The sequence below is a fragment of the Agelaius tricolor genome, unplaced genomic scaffold, assembly GCF_023055355.1.
Source record: "Agelaius tricolor isolate 1412-34295 unplaced genomic scaffold, bAgeTri1.0.p SCAF_34, whole genome shotgun sequence".
Classification (NCBI taxonomy): Eukaryota; Metazoa; Chordata; class Aves; order Passeriformes; family Icteridae; genus Agelaius; species Agelaius tricolor.
This window is the reverse complement of record NW_027269294.1, coordinates 2605212-2629792: the sequence shown is the minus strand read 5'-3', so window position 1 is coordinate 2629792 and position 24581 is coordinate 2605212. Positions and strand designations below refer to the sequence as shown.

General features: G+C 39.1%; 1 protein-coding gene across 1 annotated transcript; it reads right to left on the bottom strand.

Moving 5' to 3' along the window:
- Nucleotides 1–635: 635 nt before the first annotated feature.
- USP38 (ubiquitin specific peptidase 38) lies at nt 636–24575 on the bottom strand. Its single transcript, XM_071452490.1, has 10 exons — nt 23658–24575; nt 22265–22400; nt 17869–17998; nt 17515–17616; nt 14666–14824; nt 14095–14288; nt 13452–13545; nt 12498–12604; nt 10095–11433; nt 636–7327 (listed from the first exon to the last, which is right to left on the bottom strand). Exons 1-10 carry the CDS (start codon nt 24340–24342, stop codon nt 7166–7168), a joined length of 3108 nt encoding a protein of 1035 aa, XP_071308591.1. The 5' UTR covers nt 24343–24575; the 3' UTR covers nt 636–7165.
- Nucleotides 24576–24581: the final 6 nt, after the last annotated feature.

Genomic DNA, 24581 nt, shown 5'->3' with positions numbered 1-24581 from the left:
GCTTGTTTATACTGCAGCAGATTTCCTACCCCAAGGAATTGTGCATAGCTGCTGTTTTCATGGTCTCAGGCAGCAGGAAACACCTCTTGTAGACCTGGGATGTTTAAAGCACAGCACACAAAGAGTAGCTGCTACTGGAGCCAATGCACTCACTTAGGGAAAAAAATTAAAAATATTACATTAAAGCTTGATCTGTCTATTCCCTTGGCAGTCAGCAGATTCAAGTTACTTAATCAAAGGAAAATTGAAACAGTTCAGGTCAAGAATAATTCTTCAATTAGCCTGAATAGGACTTGGATGAAGGGGAAGTTCCCACGATTTTCTCCTCACAGGCAGTACCAAACTTAATCTGGAGACCACATAAAGGCAGCTGTTTCTAATGCCAGAGGGAGCTGTGGGCAGCCAACTCAAGGAGACAACTTCAAACTACATATTCTAAGGGCAACCCAAACCTTGCCCTTCCCTTTCACACAGTTCAGCACCCAGCAGTACTTCACAGATTATTAACTGGCCTGTTAATTGTTGGAGTTTCTTAGGTATTCCTGTAGTCAAGAAAAACAACCAAACCCAAAAGCTTCCTTTCAACTTTTAGTCTGGGGAAGCTTGAGGAAAAATATAGAAGAGTTGAAAACACCTTTTGAGAATCATGTCTTTATTTACAGGAGGCCTGAATGTTTCTGTGCCGTAACTTCCAAGTTCAGTGACAAAGGCTGCATTTTAACCAACTGTGATGTCCTTAATTATTTCAACAAATTGAAGTAATTTCCTCTTCTTTGAAGATTGAAGTATCACCAATTGGGAAGACAATTCAGATGAAACACTCAGATGAAATCACTGCATTGTAAACACACAGCAAATCCAGCTACTTCATTCTCCAGACACAGCTGGACCACCAAGAGTTCTCAGATGACTTATTCTCCATGCTTTTGTGTGAGATCCTTCAAGCTGAGATTTACAGGTAAAATATTAAAAAGTAAAAAACCCCAAATCACCACTGTTATATTTTACTAGAACATCTATCTTGCCTCTCCAGTCAAACACATGAAAACTTACATACTTTGAGACACTTTTTGAGATGTATATTTTGACTTCCTTATGCAGCCCAACACATGTACAAGTCATTTCTGCCCATCAATTTTAAAAAACTGATATGAAATACTATTAAAAATTTATGCCAGTTTACAAGATTCAAGCACAGGCATACTGCAAATATGGTTTCAACTGTAGTTCAGTAAAATAAACACCAGGAAAGATACAGCAAGAAAATTAATTACTTTCTTCTGGGAGGCTGAGCACTAAATATGGCAATTCTTTAGTGAACATTTGAGAAAGGGCAAGTCAGTTGAAAAATGGTAGTGATCTTTAAAGCCAAGTACTAACACATCCCTGTGTTTGACAAGGGATATGCCCTCCTCTCCAAACTGGAAAGGCTTTGCATTTCTGCAAACCACTTAAGGCTGACACCTCCTGTTTTGTCATTTAATGCACACTCTAGGAAAACAAACAGCAAAACAGTACACAGGCCTTGGACCAAATTTTGGAAGAACTCTGAATAAACAGAGATCCAAAACAGAGTCATGCAGTGTGGGAGTTTGCAGGCAGCCCCAGTCAGAAACATGGACCCAGTTTCTCATCTCCCCGGAAGAGATGAGAATCTGGGTCCATGTTTCTGAAGGCTGATTTATTATTTTATGATATATATTATATTAAAAGAAAACTATATACTAAAACTATACTGAAAGAATAGAAGAAAGGATTTCATCCCAAGGCTAGCAAAGAAAGGAAAAAGAATGGAATGATAACAAAAGCTCGTGACTCTCAGAGAGCCAGCTGACTGTGATTGGCCATTCATTAGAAACAACCACATGAGATCAATCAAAGATGCACCTATTACATTCCACAGCAGCAGATCATCATTGTTTACATTTTATTCCTGAGGCCTCTCAGCTTCTCAGGAGAAAAAAATCCTAAGGAAAGGAATTTTTTCATAAAACTTGTCTGTGACAATGCAGCACAAAGTTAAGGACAATGTTCTATATTCACAGAGTAAAAGAAACTGTGATTATAAACTGGTCAGTTTTGATGCATGTTCCCATCAAGTTAAAACTCTTTCCAAGACTACCTTAAAGTGGTCTCCAAAGTGAGGTGCATGCAACCCAAGACAATTCATTTGGGTGCAAGAAGTAAGTATATTTTGCAAAATTAACAAATGAAATTTTAAATAATTTAAAAATAGTCTTTATTTCACTTTTCTCTCATAGTTTTTCAATTTCTACTCCTGTGTATGTACATAATAAATTAGTATAGTAGTACATATATTATTTATAAATTAAAAAATATACATAGTGGGTGCACACTTAAGAGTTTTTAGTGATGTGGATGTGCAATCAGAAAGCTTGGAGACCACTGGCCTTGAGGATGCTGTATGATTCTACAGCTGCTTGCACAGTCACATATCCTGTTGCTGAATTCATTTTTTTAATGTCAACCTGAAATATGCTCCTCAGCAGCATATTTTGCATATGCCTACTGAGATATTTCTTCTTCAAAATATAAATGGATATTATGATACAGTAGAAACTTCTGAGGGATCAGGCTCAGATAACACAAGACATAATTGACAAAGTAGCCTTTGGTGGAATAAAGTTACAGCAGTGAAATTAAAACATGTGCAACTTTTAAATTAGAATAGAGCCATGCTGTCCTATCAGCATTTGTCCCATTTCAGTTCAGTACCAGCTCTTTTCCTTCACCACCTGCTGTCCCTCTTTCCTGTGTTGTCTCTTTTGACATGTCTATTTAAGCACTTTTACACCTGATTCCTAAAAATACTGCCTGCACCGGAAAAAATAACAGGAGAACAAGAAATGTGTATGCTGAATCCACATTCCTATCTAGAATCTTGCACATTAAGAAGATATTCCATTTTAAATAAGGAGGGTGCATATTGTATTAAAAAACATCAATCCTTGTTTCAGTCTGGGTAGTTTTGGTTGTTGTGCCTTTGATTTGGATGCTTCAATACAAGCAAAAGCAGATCCTCAGTGAATTGTGTGTGTGCACTGTAACACAAAAGCCTGGGTGCTGAGGCAGTGCTACACTACAACCCACAGGCAGAGCTTGTGCCAGGCACAACCCAGCCAGCACCACCCAATTCGCGGTTCTCTGTCACATGTGCCCCCACACCACTGGGATTTAACAACATACTACCCATAGCTCTCAATTCAGATTTAGGTAGACCTATGATGACTGGCTGCACAGAACATTAAAGCCTTCAAGATTGTCTATTCCAATCTCATTTACACCATAGATCATTGGCTCACCATTTGAAAGTGTCCAATAATTTCCTTTTAATTGCAGCCTACTGAAGATACCAAGTGCTACCACTCATTACATTGCAGGTTGTTGCCCAGGGAAATCACCCTTGTGTTAGAAACTGAGCACATTTCTTTAGATCACAACTCCTCCAAGCTTCCACTTGCCATGACTTAGTAATTTTTATGCTTCATTCCCCTATATCAGAGACCAACACCACCCCAAATTCAGCAGTTAACTTTTTTCATGTCACCTTTTAATATTCTATTTATTTACCCTCAAATACTTAGGCCTTAAAAACAAAACTGGTTATGAGGCAAGACAGGAAACACAACAAAAGAGCAAAACTCTAGGAAGGGACTGGAAGGGACCTCTGGTTTATCAGGTCTAGTTGCCCTACTATTCAGACACCACTTTGCATTTAATTTCTTTGATACACATAGTTTGCTCTTCCTTCAAAGCAAGGCTCTTCCCAGAAGGCTGTTCCAGAATTAGGAACTTGGTTTCTAATCTAAATTTTATTTACAGAAAGTTTATACCCACTTGATTTTGTTTGAACACTCTCATCTCCCAGAGCTTTTGCCCTTTGCCTGTCACTTGTACAAAAAAGCGTTCTGACTCAATGAACAAACTTATTGCTACAGATTAAAAAAAAGAAATTAAGGCTTACCCAAATTAAACTTCCAGAGCATAGAGAAGATAAAATATTGAACTTTCCAAAGAAAGGAACACAGAAAAGAAATAAAAAAAAGAAAAAATCTTGCCAGAAAGTACGATTGGTTCAGTTATTCAAAGAAGCTTCTCATCCTGGATAAATGGGCTCATAGACAATGCAATCACTTGTTACAGGGGAGACTGCTCACAGTAATCCACTGTGATGCTCCACATTAAAAACTGTAAAAAATTACCAGCACAAAAGAAAGTTAATACAACTCCAGTGACCATTAAAACAAAGACCAAATCACAGTCTGTCCTGGTAGAAGCAAATATGATTTTAAGACATAGCACCTTGGAGTGGTACAACTGTGTCTCTTTCAGGAAAGTAAACAACAAAAACCCTCAAGCTTCTGAAACAGTCTTATGCATTTTGTATCTTTCTATTGATTCAACTAAATAAACTTATTAAGAATGGAGCCAAAAGGTAAATAAATAAACCATCCAGCATTCATTCACAAGCAACAGAAATCAAACTACCATATCTACATTTTTCTCTCATGTCCAGAAGACAGCGGCATGCAACACCATAACTGTAAACAATAATAAAGGTGCACATTTCAAAGCATGAAATAATTCTTCACTTCCACTAGGTTTACTGAAACCTTCCAAGCTGGATATCTATGACTCACCAGCCTAGGACAGCTGTCATGTCAGCAAGCAGACTTACAAAAGGTATCCTGAATTTTAAAACCTACTTTTAAAACCCCTAGCAAATGCATTGACACAAGTCAACAGGGTGAAAGAAGTTATTTTCAATTTCAGACATCCATCATTTTGCACCTAAGCAGATCCAACCTGATTTGCATTATTCTCATTTAAATTTTCTATATTTAACCCCTAATTCAGAATAGGCAAAAAGGGTGTAGAAAGCCTTCTAAGAACTCATGAAATAGAGTTCAACAGGTGTACAAAAGACATACTGCATATTATTTTTAGGTAGGCTGCATAATTTGTATTTTTACTGTGAGAACATAAAAACAAAACTGACCTTTACAATATTATGATTTCATATAGAGTAAAACCACTCGCCCCTGCTTCTACTTACTAGTAGTTTAAAATGAGCAGTAAATAGATACAGAGACTAAATATTCCCAAGGTAATGCAATGAGTAGACAGCTTTTGAATGTGTCCTCAGTCTGGGAGAAAAGCCAAATTAACCTGTCTCATAAAACATTTTCAAACCAAAGCAAACTGGCAGAGAAGCCTAAAAGGAAACACAAAACCCTTTTAGACCAAGTTATAGAATTTCAAAGCAAAGTGAACTTTCAAAAACAACCTCATCCAAGTGCAATGAAATGAGAATGTTCCTCATGCTGGTCTCAAAACATTCCATGTTTCTGTGGCTGAACCCCTGGTTCAGAGACCTACCACTGAGATAGCAATGAAAAGAGTAGGCCAAAGCCAAGGTATCACAAACTGGTACAAGAAAGCTTGGAAAGTATTAAAAATAAAAATAAAATATCAAAGTCAGCTGCTCTAGCTTTCTTGAGTATAACATCTAAACCTATAGTAAATCACATCGTTTTAGTGATAATATAAAAATAACTTGCAAGCTAAATTACCTTTCAGACTAAACTTCATATATTTAATATCATATGAACAAGACTTAATTCTCTCAACATATCTTATGCTTTTTTTAAAGCATTTTTAAGAAATTTCCTTATTTCTATACAGTTATGCTAAAACCCGCCAGGTCTGCATGCTTTTTAAGGACACACTTTGTCACCTAATAGAATATAAAAACACAGCAAAAACAGTGTAGAATTTTGTAAAAATACTCTAAATAATTTACACTTCACTCTAAGATTACTCAAGAATTAATCACTGGGTTCAACAGTCTAAGTCCTTTACTTCTGTTATCCTCATTGCACATCAAAATCAAAGTTGCCATTTCTGTCAAGATTCAAAGGAGTGGATCCTCAGCCTCTGCTTGCCTAATGAGCAATCAAACAGTGCTCCTTAGGCAGAATAATTGTGGGCTTCTGCAGAGTAAAAAAAAAAAAAAAACACCCTGAACTCACCACAAAGTCCTCACTACCAGCAAAAGCCAAAGGCAAAGCTTCAAAAGACTTTTATAAGCAAAGATCCTCAGCAAAGACCAATAAAGGCAGATTTTCTGTGATTTCATGAACATAGCTCCATCTTTATGACCAGTTTTTTCTCAGCAGTACAGGCCATCAAAGTTATAGATCACGAGGTGTGTATATTTTGAAATCAAAATAAAGGGCAATACTTAGTGCATTTCAAACTAACAGATTTTAACTTCTGGAAACCTAAAAGCTTTCTATAAATGTCTTGATTTCTAATGCTGACAAAAAAAAAAGAAAGACTAAGACATTTTCTCATCTTCTGCAGCCTCAGAGAGTTTAAGTTACAGTACTGCAAGGCACATACAGAATCTCTTCCTTTCCAATACTCAGCAGATAGATCCCCTGAAATAATTTTAAAATCCTTAAAACAATTTAGAAATGCCACTGAGTTAACAATTGCTATTTAAAAACAGTGCTCCTACACAACATGCATTTTTTTTGGATAACAAGTTAGCAAATATGTATTTTTTTTTTCTTTTCATTTACACTGGAAATGGACTGAATAATTTTTAACCTGGAAAGTACTGTATCATGTCACATTTAAGTTATTGCCTTCATTACAAATTGCATCATCTCTGAAAACCCACACAGGTATTGTATTTGAAAATAAGCAGTGGGTGAGAGAGTACAGATGCAGTTTAGCCCATCTGAAAATGGCTTTCCACATAAAGCAATAGTATCAGCGTAAAAAATGAACTTTCTTCATTCAGTGGATGAGGACAAGAGAAACTGACATAAGTACATTTTTGTTCAGTTTAATGCAACATCATTAGCATTTACTTAAACAAAAAAATCTTCATTTTCTGGTTTTTGGGCAAGCATATCTTAATATGAAAGCAACTGAACTTTTAAGAGGTAGGTTTCTTTCCATTATGCGCTTATTTATTTCAAATAAAACATAACCAAAAACCCACTAGTATTTGCTTTTGGACAAGGACCAAGTCTCAAAGCCTTGATACAACTTTGCCAGAGTTGGGTATTTTATTTGTCCTCAGCAGTGCTAGGCTGCTTTGGAACCAGTGTACTCCAGGTTGTCTTCACAGTCAAAAGACCAATCTGCCAACAGTGCTGAACCCACCCCCTCCTCCTCCACCTGTGGGCCCACAGCTTCCCGGGGGATCGTTGTCATCAAATCCATTGGGTCGGAAAGAGCAAGAGGCCGAGGCAGCTTGAAGTGCTTGTGTTCGAGCACTAAGCTCTTGCTCCTGAAATGAAAGAACAAAGACAATTAAAGAAAACCCCAACCTACAATATCACACCCTTTCAAAATGGCTTTTAAAGCAGCATCACTGATTTCTAGGGAACAGCTAAGCTGAACTTTCAAGTTGATCATCCACAGCCAACCTAAGATGCACAACTTCACTGATTGTCAGCATGCATAAGCGAAACAAAATTAAATCCATCTGAGTTCATGCTAAAATGGTATTATAGCAACATGGGATGTCACTAAAAATGAGACTGCTGGTGAGAAGTTAACAAAACAGGTTTTGATATATATTTCACATAAATTTTCATCCTAGCAATTTTCATATGCTCTTCTTCTTGGTTGCAAAGTCAAAAGATAAAACCTTTATATCAATGTTCGTTACTTTAAAGACACTCCCTCATTCCACTCCATCAACTGCATAGAATATCAATGTACTCAGATAAAAGGCCAAAGGATGGACAAGCTATCTAGTTTCTATTCACTGCAGCCTTTCAGCTTTCAATTATGGTTATGATAACTGTAATAATGTAGCAAGCCTCTGCAAGTCTCAAGCACTTGATAAAAAGCAGAGTCAATTGCTGGAAAATGTACCTGCACAAGTGGAAGGAGCACAAAAGCTCTGCTGCCTGCCAGCTGCTTTTTCAGCTGAATGCTCCTGAGGCTTCTTAAGACATCTAAGAAGGGGATGAGCCACATGCTTTTCCTTCATTAGACGTATTATGCACTATTTTGTCTCTGGCCAACTAGTTCAATCAACCCTGCAGCAATTCTCTATCTTTAGTACACCTTCCTCAACTTGGCCAAGAGCTGCAAAAATTGAGGGAGAGAAGGCAGATGTTGGCTCTTGAAGGCTAAAGACAGTGGACCTGGCGGCAACAACCTGAAAGTATTCCAGCGCTAAGGCTCAGACTGATTGCTGCTTTCACATGACACTCCATCACCACACACCTCCCTAAAGGCAATGAGAGCCAACTTTAGAACAGGCTTCCAGTAACTACAGGGGTCACCCTTCAATTCTCCCTGACTGTATTATACTACCATGAAACCACTAAACTCAAGTCTTCTCCAAATACTTTCACAGGTGCTAAAAGCAGACTTGGTGAATTTGAATTATTTTGCCCTTGTCAAAAACACAGCCTAAGTTTGAAACTATTGTACACTACTAAGGACTGAAATGGATCCTCATTTTAAAAATTAAGATATTTGGAGGACACTGTCTACACAGATGTGCTAGCCACACTCCTGAAGACAGTATTATGCTATCGCCAGCAATATGTGGAGTCCTAAGTGTCTGGCCAACTCTATGATACACCAAAAACTATGTATGCTTACTAGGAATAACAAGGAAATACTAAAAACTTGTAGTACCAGAAATCAACCACAGATTTTGATTAAAATAGCAGACCTTGCCTAAATAGCCTGTTTAGCTAAAAAAACTACACTACCAACCTGTTTACCTTAGACCACTGGCGTTTTTACAAGCAATAGCCTTATTTCTAAAAACATTTAATATTTTCAGGTTGTTCTCTTTATCCCCACAAGTACTACATTAGGTAAGTGAAACTTGATAGTCAATACAGTTCTCTGGGCTCAGAATATGCAGAGCATCCCACCTTGCTTTCCATTTATTTGCAGTAAGGGTTTTAAAATTGATTTTAAATAGAGTGGGAGCAACCCATACTGCAGGTTTAGTTATTTATACTGAAAACAAGTTCATTTACCATGTGGTAAACAGATAGCCAATAGCAAAACAAAAGCAGTAAGATACAGAATTTTTTGCACATATCTTCTGAAAATTAAAGGCTTTCTCAGGACAGAAGAATATATTCTTAACTTAGCTGGAAAAATTAATTTAGAACTCTGAACCAACAGTGAAATACAGCATCTTAAAATTAGAATAATCTAATTCAGTGAATCACAGTATTAGTAATAATTTCAGAAAAACAATAACCAAGCACTTGTAATGAGCCTCAATTAAAATGAGAAAAGGTCAGGCGCTCAAAAACTCTGAGATAAATAAAACACTACAAAAAAGTTAAATTTACCTAGTTCATCTCATTTGAGTTAGTCTAGAGCCCTTACAAAAACAGCTTAACCCATCAAAGAGCACACAGTAAAACATACTTTTACTCCTAGAACATAAAAAAAAGGGCAGCAATGCTCTAAGAAAGAGGTATTGAAGTGTGGAGAGCACTGTTTTCTTTTAACAGCAAACAAAAAGGCTGCCACAGCTAGGAGAAGTTCCCAGAACACAGGGAGAGTGCTGCTGGAAGCACTGGTCCCACAGAGTATGGCATAGGCAGCAAAGGGAAAATGGAACCCAGTCACCTACAACTGGTCATCATTTCAGTTGTTCCAGCATCTGAGTAAGCACAGTTTTAGAAGTCAAACTTCACTACTAATGAAAATGCACTAGTAAGAACACCACTTAGAAGTGTTTAAGTAAAGTTAAGCCACTCTTGTAATTCCATCAAGGCAATGAAAGTTTGAACTGCTTGAGGCCTCTCCCATATGGAATGGCAAGTGGTTCAATGACCTATACAGGCACCTCCACTCAAACTTTAAACTGAAATGAGTTTATGCCATTTTGCTTGACATTTCCCATCTAACAGTGACAACCTTACTACAAAACCTGGCCAGCAACACCAAGATGAAGCCCGACTACTGATTTATGGCAGAATACTTAAAAGCTGCTGTGTTCTTTCCTGTAGACTGCCTCTTGTCAGGCTTAAGGAGACACGCTTTACACAAAATTTCCATCTTACCTGCAAGTACAGTTTGTTATCTTTTGTAATAGCATCCATGAGGTCTTTTTGTAGAGGAGGGTCTCCATTTACCCACAGGCCATTTGCTGGATTGGTGTTTAAGCCACAGGTGCTGTTCTGCTTTTTGTAAAACAGAACATAAGCAGTGTCCTTTGGAAATCTACTGGTGATTTTCTGGACTGACTGAAATGAGGTAAATGTCACTCTGCTGTCATTGAACAGAAACCATTCTCTTGGCATCTCAGTGTCCAGCTCATTCTCTACAACAGTACAAGGACTCTCCTCTGTAAACAGCTTATCCTGAGGAGAAACTAAAGAGAGAGCTGTAGACTGGTGGCAGAGCCCTGAAGGTCCTGATCCAGTAACATTTCTAGCATATGAATAGTAATGTCCACTTTCAGAGGATACCCCAGAATGCACCACCACAGAGCTCAACACATAGGGCACCAGTTGTGGGCAGGTCACTTCATCAGCACCAGAGGGCTTCAGTTTTTTAGCAAGGTTTTCTCCAGTGTCAGAAATCTCCACACCAACAGACCAGCCTCCTGAAACAACAGCTAAAGGGGATGTTGCTCTTTTCACTGGCAGTTCCAATACAAGCGGTAGAGAAACATTGTCCAAGATTTTGCGCCTTATGTGACATTTTGGATCATAGGAAAATCTCAAAAGAGTGAGAATGAGGTATTCAGGTTCCTCAATGATTTGCATAGTTTTTTCAGCATTCTGTAAAGAGGCACACTTTTCACAATAATATTTGTTGTCTCCACTAAGGATTTCAGGTGCCAGAAAATAATTGAGTAAGTCTGTAACTGACAGGGTATTTTTACCTACTAGACTCTGAGACATATCCCCATTATTTTCAACTTTGAGTTCAGAAATTGTGGTGTTCTCAGAGCTTGGCTCACTAGAAAAATCTATGGTTCCTTCATTCATTACTGTGTCACATCCACGATTTACTTCCAAATTACTGAGAGGTGTTTCTGCATCAGGACTGGTAGCTGAAGTATTACTTTGCACCATGTAGTCATCTTTCACTTCAGAATGTTCTATGCATTTTGGGTCAGCATTCTCTAGGGAAGTTGGGGGACAGAAAGCCAAAGAGAGATCTGTGAAAGCTTCTTCCTTTTGAGACATACTTTTGCAGTTCAAACAGCATATGTTAGTCTTCAATTTTCCTCCAAACATCTTCTCTATCAGAGTTCTTTCTTCACTTCCCATACAAGGTGCTTCAGTAAATGTTTTATGGGCAGTTTCTTGTGCCTGGGACTTGTCAGTCAGAATACTTTCAGAACTCTTCACTGAAGACAACGCTTTCAAAGTTCTCTCTTCTTCATGCAACCTGAAAACAAAGAAAAATAAATCCAAGTAACCATGCTATATTCCAAATACTGCCACACTATTTCAGATTTTTTTCCAGCTAAAAACCACAGATGGTTAAGTTGCTAAAGTATCTTACACTAAAAAATGTGGGTTTTTTTTTTATATAAGGAAGCTGAAGCATAGAGTTCCAAACCAGAGTACGAGTGGCACAAATACATTTATTGTGGGTCTCATTATACATAACAGAACACAATGGATATATTTAAGAATTGGCAAATATTAAAGAAACCTAACAATGTTTTTATTATTTACCATTACATTGTGTTAATAAATCAGCTCCCAAGTTGACTGGGCCTGTATGTCAGACTTGGTAAGAGGAAAACTAACTATGGCTTTATGGCCAGACTATTTCCAAAGAAAATGTCAGAATTCTGCAGCCAATAAAGTTCTGCAGCAAGAAAATCCAAACCAAAAGAGAAACCCAAAACACGGAGGAAAAAAAATTTTCACTATTGAGATCAATTTCTCCAAGAGCAGAATGTGTCTAAAAGTAATATTGCTTAAGCCCCCTTTAGCAAGCCAAAAATAAAGAGTGTTATTAATAAACGTAGGTATTACTGATTTATCTCTGCCACAGCTAATTTGCTTGCTTAATTAACTGGTTATAAAGACATGTACATCTCTTTGTGACTTGCATGCCTTCTATGAAACACAGCTGTCTCCACCAACATGAAATTCCAGAAGCACAACTAAACTGCTTCCACCAACTACTATTCATTTAGCAACAGGACCACGACTTGAACGTAACACCCATGTTTAGATTTATAAAAGTGGCACTTGGTTACCACCATAACATGTTCTCAATTATCTGGATTCAATATGGCATCCAGATTTCACTACAGACTAAACCCATGAAGAAAAGTAGTTTGTAGACTATACAGAAAACCAGAGAAAGACAGGAATGAGGTTGGAAATTGCTGATCCCTACTCATGCATTGGAACTGTTACACAACTGCTCCCAAGAGCTCAACACTACGTGGTAAGGCTATAGGTTCATTCCCATCAATGGCGCCATAACCGTACCTGTCTAGCAGGAACCTGAGATATTCTGAACAATCCTGCTGGGATCTAGGAGTGAACCATGGTGGTCTGGAAGCTTCAAAGAAAATTCTAGGAGCATATGCCTCCCTCTGTTCAAGTGAGAGAACAGAAAAGGTTACATAGTTGTAATATAATCAACTTAAAAAGTTGATTATATTATTTTAATATTAACAGCTGACCTATGGACTACATTATCACCGAGTAGCTGAATGAAACACAAGGTACACAAACATTTCAACAACTTAATCATACCAAGGGAGAGCCATGAATTTTGTAGCAATCACCTCTAGTACAAAGATACAAGTAGTTTATCCTGACAGCAAATATTAATGTGTAGTGAGTACAAGCCAGGTATTATAGCAGCTACCATTCTTGCTGGTGAATTAAAAAACCTGTTTGCTTTCTTCAGAACACCAGTACTTCTTCATAAGGACCCATTTATTTTGAAGCTGATCCAGCCTCATCCTCTCCAGAAGTGAATTGCTATTATTCAAGGAGAACAGAAGTGTCTTGTGCCTTTCCAGCACTAGCAAAGTGTTTTGAACAGCTAATAATGATCACATTAGAATTTGAACTAGAATAAAATTTAATGTAAAAATCAATGAACAAGGTCACAGTTTACCCTAGAAAGATAAATAAAATCAGCTTGTATATCAACTGAGGTCTTATTGGGATTTTTTCATTCTTGCTCCTCAAAGAAAACCTATCACTACCTATTAATAGAAATAACAAAACACCAACATATTCCACCTAGAGAAATGGGTATTTCCTAAGTCCATCCACACCATCTGAGCATTTGAAGGCAGACTGATTCCCATACAAAAATATAATATTTATACTTGAAATACTCAAGAGGATTCCCATGGTATCATGTTTGTTTCTCAATTTTGGTACATAGATCTAAGCTTAAAAAAAACAGATGAAAAACTGACATACCTGGGTATGGGCCAAAAATGCAAAAAGATGCTGTAGTTTTCTCATTAGGGAATTACAGCCATTTAGATTCAGAGATAAAACATGTCTTCTGAAACTGAAATGGAAGAGAGAGACAAATGAAAGAGTTTCCTAGCTAGACTTCTAACAATTCAGTTATCATTCCAGCTCAGATAATTCCTTCAAATTGAAAGAAAGCAAAACACCTAACACTTCCTTCAATACTGGAATTCTGCTCTAGTGCAGATATAAAATTACTGTATGGTAAGAATTAACACTGCAAAATACCCATGTCTTTAAACATTTTAATGTATAGGAATGGGATACAGACAGACTTTTTTTAATACCCTTCCAGATTATAACAAAAGTATCACCAAATTTTTTTACAATACAGCAGTGAGCAAGGACAGTGAGGGAAAAAGGACTTCTCTTTTGACACTGGGTGGAAGGATCAGGATTTTTAGTGGCTAAAATTGCAGTTTCCAGAGCTGAACTTGAACAAAGCAACCAGTAACTGAGTGCAAAACAACCCACTCAGCTCTAGCAAGGTGAGAGACCCCAGGACATGTTACTATTCTGTGAAAATCAAGAATGCAGTAACTGCAAGAATTATGTGCAATGAAAAAAGCTGTTAAGAAGCACTTACTCCGTAGCCATAAAAAGTGCTTGAATAACACTGTTCATGTAGCAAGTATTTCCTAGATTTATTAGGCCTGTCTTCCCAGTTTCAGATTTTCCAGAAAGTCTAGATAAACAAGATGGCAAAGAACTGGATTGAGAAGTCCAGGCACTCTGACTGAGGATCAACTTAATCTTCTCTTCAGTGGGTTTGGGCATGTCCTACAAGAGAAACATTTAACACTCAGCTTAACATTTAACACCTGGCTTAATAGGTTTATTTATTTGTTTCTGCTACAGGTCTTGCCATGCAGCAGTATTTTATCTCCCCCTGCTCCCCAGTTCTCCTCCAAGGTCTGGCTGCTGCCCCTGATAGCCTAGGAGATACAGACTGCCTGCCCTTGTTCTCTTCCCTCCCCCCAGCCTTCTTCTTCAAAGCTTTATGCTTATTTTATATTTCAAACACAAGATTGACATGAGATTATGTGGTTAGCTCTTTTCTCCATGTGGAAGCGCTAAAGAATTTGGATCTGTGGAACTAAAGCCTCACATCTGGGAAAACAAAATAACATTCCATGTTCTTAACATTCCTAATGTACCTTAATAGCTTCCAGAATGGGTTCATAGAGCTCTGGAAAACCTGAATAATGATACATCATACAGTGTATCAACTCTGTCAACTGCATCAAAAAGGCTGTACTGGAAGGCAAGCCATCTCTTTTGAAGGAGTGAACCAAACTGACCACATGTGGGACAATCTAAAAAATGGGAAAACAAAGAAACAAGCAAAAAGGTGTTAACTGCATTTTCTTATTGCTTTTTTTTTCTTCTACAAAACACTTAATTGAACTTCATTGGTTTATACATGCCAAATGACAGGAGATCTTTTGTTATTAAATAAGAAGTGGTTAAGAAACAATGACTTGAAAAACATACATTACTCTTCATACATAACAATTCTCAAGCAGCACAATAAATTATTCAACGCTCTCTTTAGCTCACGTCGGAGGTTTTAAAAGGAACTTCATGAACTTAAAAATGTGCATGCTAAGGTTTTAAACAGTCAAGTGTCCAAAAGTACTCATCTTATTAAGGATATTAACTGCAAACATTTTGCTTTTGTGCCACCACTAACAGTCTAGTATCTTGTTCTGATTTCACAGATATGGTTTTTAAAACAAAGCTCTAAATTTTCCTTCAACAGAATCTAATGCTTGAACTCACGAGCCAATGAATACATTCCTGCTATTCCTACAAGAAGGGAACTGGCCCATAGCTCCACCTAGTGAGGCAGCTCAGCTCCATAAACCACAACCATGTCATTTACTAGGAGCTGAAAGTTGACCACAGCTAAAGTAATCTATTTGAGACTTAGTTCAGAGATTCAGGACTGGCCAGATTAGAATCAAAAATGTTTACTTCTTCTCCTTCCTCCTCTTCAGCACAGCTCTACTTTTAAATGTGTGAGACATTAGCCTTAAGATATCAAGTAGAACCTTCAAAGCAGACACCTTTGTGAGTTCCCAAGCAATTAAGATTGATTAACTTTGAAAGAAGTTGATGGAATAATTTCTCATCATGAATTACTACCAAACAATTTGTAAGCTAAAGGCATAAAACACAGAAGGGGAATCATAAGAATACAGGAATCTGAGGAAGGCATACCAATTACAAGAACTGATATAGCTCAAAACAACAAAGTAAAAAAGTCTGGGAGCAAAATAGAGATTTGTCACTTTTTCAAATATTGGCTATTCTCTGGGTATAAAAAATATTTTTACATCTCTGATAAATAAACCCTGCTCTTTAGGTAAGCAAGATATTCACTGTTTAAAAATAAAAAGACAAAGATGAAGAGTTCACTGTACCACAAGTCAATACTGAAAGGTATTGCAATGAAAAAAGTTCACCTTCCACTTTATAAATGTGGTACACAGCAATGAGAAAGAACTCCTGAGCTCCAAGATGGAGCTTGGTATCAAGTAGATCTGAGTTAGGATAATTCTGAACAGACAAAGCACATGGGAAGAAGAGAAAAAGGATAGGCTCTCAGTTCTGCCAAAGAGAGTAGAATTCTGCAGGCTGGATAATACTGAAAGTCACACTTTGAATACACAGAATTGTCTCTTCTGGCTCGAGGTTGCATTACACTTCTATATATCAGTAGATTTTTGATGATCATAAGTTCTACATCATACATTTTAAGTACAAGACTGCTTCTGGTACAAAAATACCAAAATAATTTATGCTAATGATGCTCAAGTGTAAGGAGATGGAATGTAATCACAGATGCATTTCCAAGGAAATTAATTTCTATTTATCAAATGTGCATTTGACACTTTCATAATCAGGCCATTTGTTATTAAAAAAGTAAACAAGTACTTAAAGTGAAGGAAGATATTATATTACAGATTATTAAATGGTAGTAGCACAAATAAATCATAGTGAAGAAAATTGTTTAAAATGGTCATGAAATCTTGAAGGGAGATATTTATGCAAGACAGCATGCAGCCTCCAATAGAAATTTTCTTTGGTAAAGCAAATTCCTCTTTCTACAATAGGCTATCTGATATATTACATTTTTTCTAATGTTTTGTCTCTCTCAGGAAAAAAGAAAAGCAAGACAGAAAAATATATGAAACATTTATGTTTTGAACATATTCAAAGCTTTTAACTGTAACTCAAATTTCTATCCTAAGACAAGATCAGGACACTGGAGGAACTTCAGAGATCTCTGGGTAAAAGCCAACGTAACGGGCATAAATTACTCTGACATTAAACAGAGGGCTTTATACCCCTTCAGAGCCCTGGAAACAGTAAAGAGACAATGTGCCAGGCTGTTACTATTAAATCTCAGATGCTCTCCTAAACTTTAAGCTTAATGCCAAGCGTGGGAACACGTTGCTGTATTAACACAGTCACTCTCAGACCCTCCCATCTATGGCCTTAACTGATGGAATGCATTTTGAAAAGGGGTCATGAAAAATGGTTTAATTTGATGATGAACATTGACACAGACAGCACAGCCTTCTCCAAGTTAAGTACTTCTTGGTCTCATTCAGGGTGACCAGGTGACACAGAGCAGATGATCTCTGTTACCTGCTTTCCCAAAACAGCTGGCTTCAAAAACCTGCTTGCCCTCCAACTTGATCAGCAAATTTCACACACATGGAAATGGATTTGCAGAAGCATGCAGTCAAAATGTGATGCCCAGACACTCCTGCCAGAAATAGGTACATACAAGGAAGGACAATGCTTGTTTCCAGTTACAGATGAAGTGGCTGAATCTGGAATTGAAAACCCTTCCTATAACCACAGGAACCTGATTCTACAACCTTCCAACAGACAAAATCCAAGCACATCAATTCTGTTGCTCTTTACACCCATTTCAGAAACTACACAGTAGTGGCATTTCAAAGCACTCAAAAACAATTATTTAGTAACTCACCAAATGAAAAGCTTCTGGAGAATGCTGGAAACTAAGTAACATGTGGGAAAGGACAGCAAGGGCACCAGGCCTCACTAGAGGAAACCAAAGTCGATTAAAGACCTAAAAAAACCCACATTTATTTCAGTGAATCTGTAAAGTAAAAGTTCAGTTAACACAAAAAAAATCTTCAAACACACAGCCATTTGAAACAGACAAAATCATTACATGGAAGTGACAGCTATAAATGCATATACATCATATTAGCAGAATAAGAAGACCCTGTATGTTACAATAAAAAGGATGCTACACAATTGCATAGCTGGTAGCAATTCCTTTCCCTCTCCCTTTTTTGAATGCTTTTTTCTAACATACCAATTCGATCTTAAGCAGGGTGACGTCAATGAGGATGGTAAATTTCTGGACTGCAGCCAATCCTTTCAGCAGTGCAATCACCCACGTTTCCACGTGCTGAGCCAGAGGCCAGGACAGCCAATCAATCATTCTGCAAGACAATAGGAGAACAAAAAAGATAAAAAAACCTATATGCCACTAACTTGAACCTCAACAAAAAAGATGCTTGCAACATGCTTACACAATAAGACTCACAATAAGTAATGCAGCAATGTTGGGCAAGTGGTTAATTAATTTTCATTATATCTCAAGTAATTTAACTCTGAAATGAATAATGATTTATTTAATACATTTAAAGTAAATATGCATCGCCAAAAATACCTTAGCATAAAAAAGCCAATATTTTGTATTGCTTCTTGTTGGTCTAGAAAATGCACTCTGATGTCATAGACATTGAGCTAACATATGGCAAAAACTTACTGCTGAAAAAGTGCCTGTAGCTGATAACCTCCCCTCTAACACCTTTTACTCCAAAGCAGACCAAAAGTGACTACTAAGGAAGGCTCTTCAACTTACAGCTACACTCCCAAGAGCCAATCCAAACACTCTAAATTAATAGTAAAATCTAGTCATTTTAAATACATGGAGCAGTCTGAGGTCTGCATACATCTCAAAAGGGATCATTTCACTTGAACTAAGAAAAAAGGCAAGCGACCTCCTGTCCCTACAAAATACAGTGAAATATCAGGAACAGAAAACAGAGGTATTTTAAATTAATAGTTAGTTTATCCTGATCCTTAAGGCAGACAAGCAGATGAGCTGAAACAATTCTAAGACACAGACAATATTTTAAGCGAGTGCCAGCTAAAACATGACATCTAGGCTTTGTTCTTCTGAGACTTTACTTGGTAATATTTTGAATTTTCTTTAATTGTCCATAAGATTACTTTCTCCAAACAAGATGAGGCAGCACTAATTTGGCAGCACTAGGTGGAAGAAAAAACTTCCTACCACAAGAGCGGACAGATATTGAGACAAGTTATTATGTATATATCTTAGAATCTGCACTTACAAAGTTCATAGGCTTCTCTAAAATAACGGATCTTTAGAACTGCCTTTACAACACAGAAGTACAAATCTTACCAAGTTTCATCCATATTACTATAAAAAAAATTGGGAAAAAAACCATGGCAACATCATAATCAGTGCTCTGAATTTACACAAAGCTCTTATTTCCTCAAGATATTGAATTCAAACATGTTTATCCTGAGCAACCTTTCCATATATCCTCTGAAATAGAGAACCAAAAACACAGGCCCCAACTGTTTTTGTCTGTGAAGAAATAACCTTAAGCTAAAAAAAAGACCCCACAACTCACAAACCAATCATGTTCAAATCTTCCCCTTGATTTGTAGGCTTGGTATTTTCCAGCAGTCAGAAACATCTGCACACCTAACTTAAACCTAATGGCAATATATTGCTTTCTTAACTGTTTAGACAAGCATTCTGTAGAGTCCTACATTAGAACCACTACTCTAAAACACCTGACTGTTAACCTGAGAGTTGATGATTTTGAGAGCAGAAACAAAAGCCAGAAGAGACAGAAGTGAACCCACAGACCTGCTTGAGACTGTCCCAAAAAGCATCACATTTTACATCTGGTAAGTGAAGATCAAGTATTGTGGTTGCATTCACTTGGCTTACTGCTCTGTTGCAATCAATGAGTGCACATTTTTAGGCAGATACTAGCATGGGCCATGATGATCATGAATATGAACAGAGGATTGCTTTTTTGGGTTTGACTAGATTAAGAAAACCTTAAAAGCCTCAGGAGGACCTTCTTCTTCATACCACCCTAAAATCATTAGGTTTTTTACCCACATATGTGGCTAGTAAGGACAGTATTTTTGTCATCTTTGAAAAGAAAATTATTTGTGCAATCTCAGACAGTAACTTCTTCCACAAAATATCTTCTTCACCACATCAAAGAATCTGGCAGCTCAGGCATGAGTCCCTCAGATTAGGGGGAAAAAACTCAAAACAGCAACAGAAGATCCTCTGACTACCTGTCACCCCCAATAACTTACAAGGCTTTTACAGAATTTGACATTTTTTTCCAATAGGACAGAGCACCTGGTTATATCTGGAGCTTTTCTCAGCAAAATTTTGTTTCTCTTAACAAAGATACTTTGGTTGAAGTGCAAAGAAGCATTATACTAGTCAGGATCCTGAGTACAGCCAGTTCATTTCCTCACAGAGTTCTGAAGTAGAATCTTAAAGTACCCATATATCCTCAGTGAGATGGAACCATTTTCTGCTTTTCCTCATTGATGCTTCAGGTAAGGTTTCATGAGACAGCTCAAGCCAAATTCTAACATGATCTTGTGTCTAATGTACCACCCACTCTGAACAAACTCAACTTATGAGTCTGTTAAATATAAACTTCTGCTCTTCTGTGCTCAACTCAGAAAGACTCTGCAGTGCCACAGATGCTATGCTTAGGAAGTGAGCAACAAGGTCTCTAATATACAGTCAGCAAAGCTCTGCTAACTCTCGTCAGACCTTGTTGTGCCTGGAGTTCTGCACCTCCTGGGAATGCTGCAAGCCTGATGACAGCATAGTCATTTGGTGCTCAGACATTCCAGCTGCATTAACCTCTGAACAATTGCTTCACCAGGCCAGAAGAGAGTAATAACAGCAAAGACTTGCCAGAGGTGGAAAAAGAAACTGGATGCAGTGTTGGCATGAGGCTTCATGGAACCAACAAGGTTCCATGGAACAAAACTAGAGGCTCTCAGGAGAGAGCATTACCTCAAAGAATGAGCAAAGCAAGTAAGATTACCCTTCCCTTTCCAAAACAAGAGGGAAAACCTCACCCATTACCTGGTTGGTACCAAAAAAAAAAAAAAAAGCACTTATTTGATAATAACACCTCCTAGTGTAACCAAAGCTCAGTACTGCATTGCTTCCCTAAGCAGAGGCACACAGTGAAGGTGTTCTCAAGCTACAGCTATATGATTACACTGTCTTGAGGCAGCAATGCAACATAAATGTTAAATCTACACTAACTTGAAAATTAATCACCAGCACATTACTGTCAAATTATCAGCATGACCAAATCCTGAATTTCCCAGGTCTGACCTTTAGATTGGGAACACAGCTTGGTTGAAATCTCTTCAGTCAAGGAGATTCTAATTAAGTGCCTAAACAATATGTCCTACCCCAAATTGTATTACTAATGCTGCTTCTTTTCATTATGTTTTCAACTGAAATACAGCTCCTCAACTTACTGTCAACACAAGGAATGTTTTCAGTGTGAGAAAGCCCAACAAGATATTCAAGTGCTACACTACATGAATGCTTAAGTACTAGAGTACACTCAAATGGATGTACTTAATAATCTTGCAGACACTGAACTCTTATTTTAAGGCTTCTTAAAAATTATTTTTTAAGCAATACAGATTTCTAATAGTCCCCTGTTTAACTGCATTACCCATTTTCCTACCCTTCAGTACTCAGTAACAGCTTCTTCAATTGGATTTAAAAAAAAACCACCAACTTCAAGGTCTTCATCCTTCTACCACTGTCATTTTTCTGCATCACTAATGTTCACATATCTGAAGATACTAGCGACAATTGCAATCTGAATCCCAGTCTGTTTACATTGCTACTCACCTACACCACATTTACTCAAGGTTAGATCAGTGACAAACATAATATGCAATTGCTTTTACATAATTTCTATTTCTCTATCATTCAGAGAACGCCCAAAAAACCTATGAGGGTTTGAGTGAAAAGGGTAATAGAAGCTGTTCTCTGTGAATCCTTCCAAAAAAAACCCATTAAGACATCTAAGCAGAAAAAATCCCTCATAGCTAAGCAGTAAAACTCATTTTGAACTGGCTCCTTTCTTCTGAGCAGGAGATGATGGTTAATACCATCACATGAGTATGCTGTCCTGCTTCTTGGAAAAGCAGAAAGGTTCATCTTCTGAAAACAAGGCCTTGTTTCTCAGCTTGACTGTAAATCCTACAGAGTTTCCTACTTACACCATCTTCCATGAAGCAGAAGGCCTCACTTAAGACGTCATCTAAGAAGAACACAGGTGTTTCAGTTTCTATTTAACCCTCTTCATCCACCCCATCAGGGCTGGAGAATAAAGCCACAAAAGCAATGAAGGCAGCAACCTTAAACTGAAACCATGCCAGTAACAGCCACAGCATCATATATATTTGATATATACATACATATATAAATATTTTAACATGCCAAAAAGCATGACTTGGAATACCATTTTAAAAGTTCCTCTTCTTCACACTTTTGTTTTGTTGCTTTTTTTAATAAAACTTCAGTAACAGCTCCGAGAAAAGCAAGTTAAAGAAGAGACTCTTCTCTCCCTTCACAGTTAATACATTACCTGCACAGAGCTTGAGTCATACTGGTATCTTTCACGTTAGGATCTGTAGTAAGGCTCCTGATGAGTACTGTAATCATCTGCAATGGTATGTGCTGCACAAGACTTGCTAGTGCAACAGAAGGCTCAAATGAAGTATCTGTAACAATTGAATATGACAATGTAAGGAACTAAAAAGAAAACCCCACAGAAAAAGAGATAGGTTCTTGCTCTACCATGCAACCTGACCATAGTTTCAAGTGACAAGAAATCTATCCTATAGCTGGCATTCTATTATCACAAACCAAACCAAAATTAGAATATATTAATGAATTAATTGAGAGCAGTCAATTACAAATGCCATTAGTTCATTTCATTCCCATGCAATAAAGTGACAATCTGCCAACTGCTTCCTCCTTCACCCTAACTGGAATTGAGAAGAAGGTTTTGTATTTTTCTAAAAAAAAGCACCATAAGTTGTGTATTATACTTCATATTAAGCCTAGGAATTTAGTAGTAGTATTCTCCACATCCTATCTCAACAACTCTCTGCTAACCATTCCACTTATGGCAAGATGCAATGTCAAGTTTCCCAGGTGCCTCAACAGCAAAGGCACTTGGCAATGGGAATTATTATAGTACTTCACAGATTTCAGAAGTCAGAAGGGACCTATTTACAGTCACATTTCCATTACTGAGGCACTGGATGCTTCCTAAAGTTTTATACATATTTATAAATCCCATTTATTAAACAGTTCCAGGGAACAAGAAGAAAAAGTAGCTCTTCATCAAGTCACACAACTGTGTTGGGAGGCACCTCTGGAGACCATGGAGCCCCACCCCTGTGCCAAGGCAGGGTCACCTGGAGCAGGTAACACAGGGACACACACAACAACGCACACGACCTCCATGGGCAGCCTGTTCCTGTGCTCCACCACCCTCAATCTAAACAAGTTCTTCCCAGTGTTCAGGTGAAATTTGTGTTTTAGTTTTTGGCCTTTGCTCCTTGTTATGTTGCTGGGCACCACAAAGAGTCTGACACCAACTTCTTGGCAAGAGCCTTTGAGATTTTTATATGTGTTTTACTATTGATAGTTTTACATCTTCCTTAATAGGGCACCCAAAACCTCGTTTTGGTACACGATTTAAAGCACTGTATCAGGAGTTTTTACAAACACAATCCTGCCCCGCAGCAAAATAAATTAAAAAAAAAAAACAGTATTCTCTAGCTTTTGGGGGGTGGGCAGGAAATAAAAAGGCTTTGCTTTCTCGACAGTCAAAAAGTTGCATTTGAGTATGCGGGTGAGAAAGCAGTGGTTACCAGGTGATGCCTGCAGAGCGCCCACTGCATGCGCTACGGCTTTTCCTCTTCTCTGAATAACCTACGCCCCCGTTACTCCGCGCCGCTCCCGCTCACCCGCGGCGGAGATGACAGCGAAGAGCTCCTGAAGGGAGGGCAGCAGCGTGTCGGGCTCGGCCTTCCAGACGCTCCTGAGCAGCGCGCTGACCTGGGTCACCTGTGACACGTACAGGCGCAGCTCGGCCTCGCGGGTGCCCTGGCTCTGGAAGTGGGCGATGCTGCGCACCAGCTGCTGGCAGAAGGCGAGTGAGAGCTTCCTGCCGCGGGGCAGGCACTGCGGGAAGTCGCCCAGCAGCTGGCAGAGGCGGGCGCAGAGCGGCGGCGCCGGCCGCTCGCACACCAGGCGCAGCGCCTCCACCTGCAGCAGCTCGAAGAGCTCCAGCACCGAGGGGCAGCTCATGATGAGGCGCAGCCCCGCCTGGATGTAGTCGAGGATGGCGGGGTCGCGGTTGCTCAGCTCGCCGTAGCCGCGCTGCAGGAGGCCGAGGACAAGCCCGCGGTTGAAGAAAGCCTCAAACTCGGCGCGGTGGAAGCGGCCGTAGGCGTCCAGCACCTGCCGCCCCACCTGCCGCTGGAAGGGGTCGGGACCCTGCAGCACCAGCCGGGTGCCGAGCGCAAACATGGCGCGGCACTGCGCCTGGCTCAGCGGCGTCTCCGCCGACTCCACCACGCGCCGCACGATCACCCGCTTCAGCGGCAGCGGGTGCGAAGAGCTCACCAGCCCCTCCAGGATCTTGTCCATGGCTCCGGGCGCATCGGCCGAGCGGCGGCGGCGGCGGGCCAGACCAGGCCTCAGCGGGGGCCGCCGCCGCCGCCGCCGCCTCCCCGCGGCCCTCTCGCCGCCCTGCCGCGCAATGCCGCCGCTCCCCCCGCGGCCCTCGCAGTTCCGGCCCGCCCCTCGCCCGGGCGGCGGCGGCGGCGGCCCCGGCCCCGCTCACCGGCGACCCCGACGGAACTCCCGACCTGACCCGGAAGCGGAGC

Coding starts and splice junctions, on each gene's coding strand:
- USP38 (XM_071452490.1), bottom strand. CDS start 24,342: ATGGACAAGATCCTGGAGGGGCTGGTGAGCTCTTCGCACCCGCTGCCG. Junction 17,617..17,868: donor CCCTGCTTAAGATCGAATTG/GTATGTTAGAAA, acceptor GGGTTTTTTTAG/GTCTTTAATCGACTTTGGTT. Junction 14,289..14,665: donor CCATTCTGGAAGCTATTAAG/GTACATTAGGAA, acceptor TTTCTCTTGTAG/GACATGCCCAAACCCACTGA.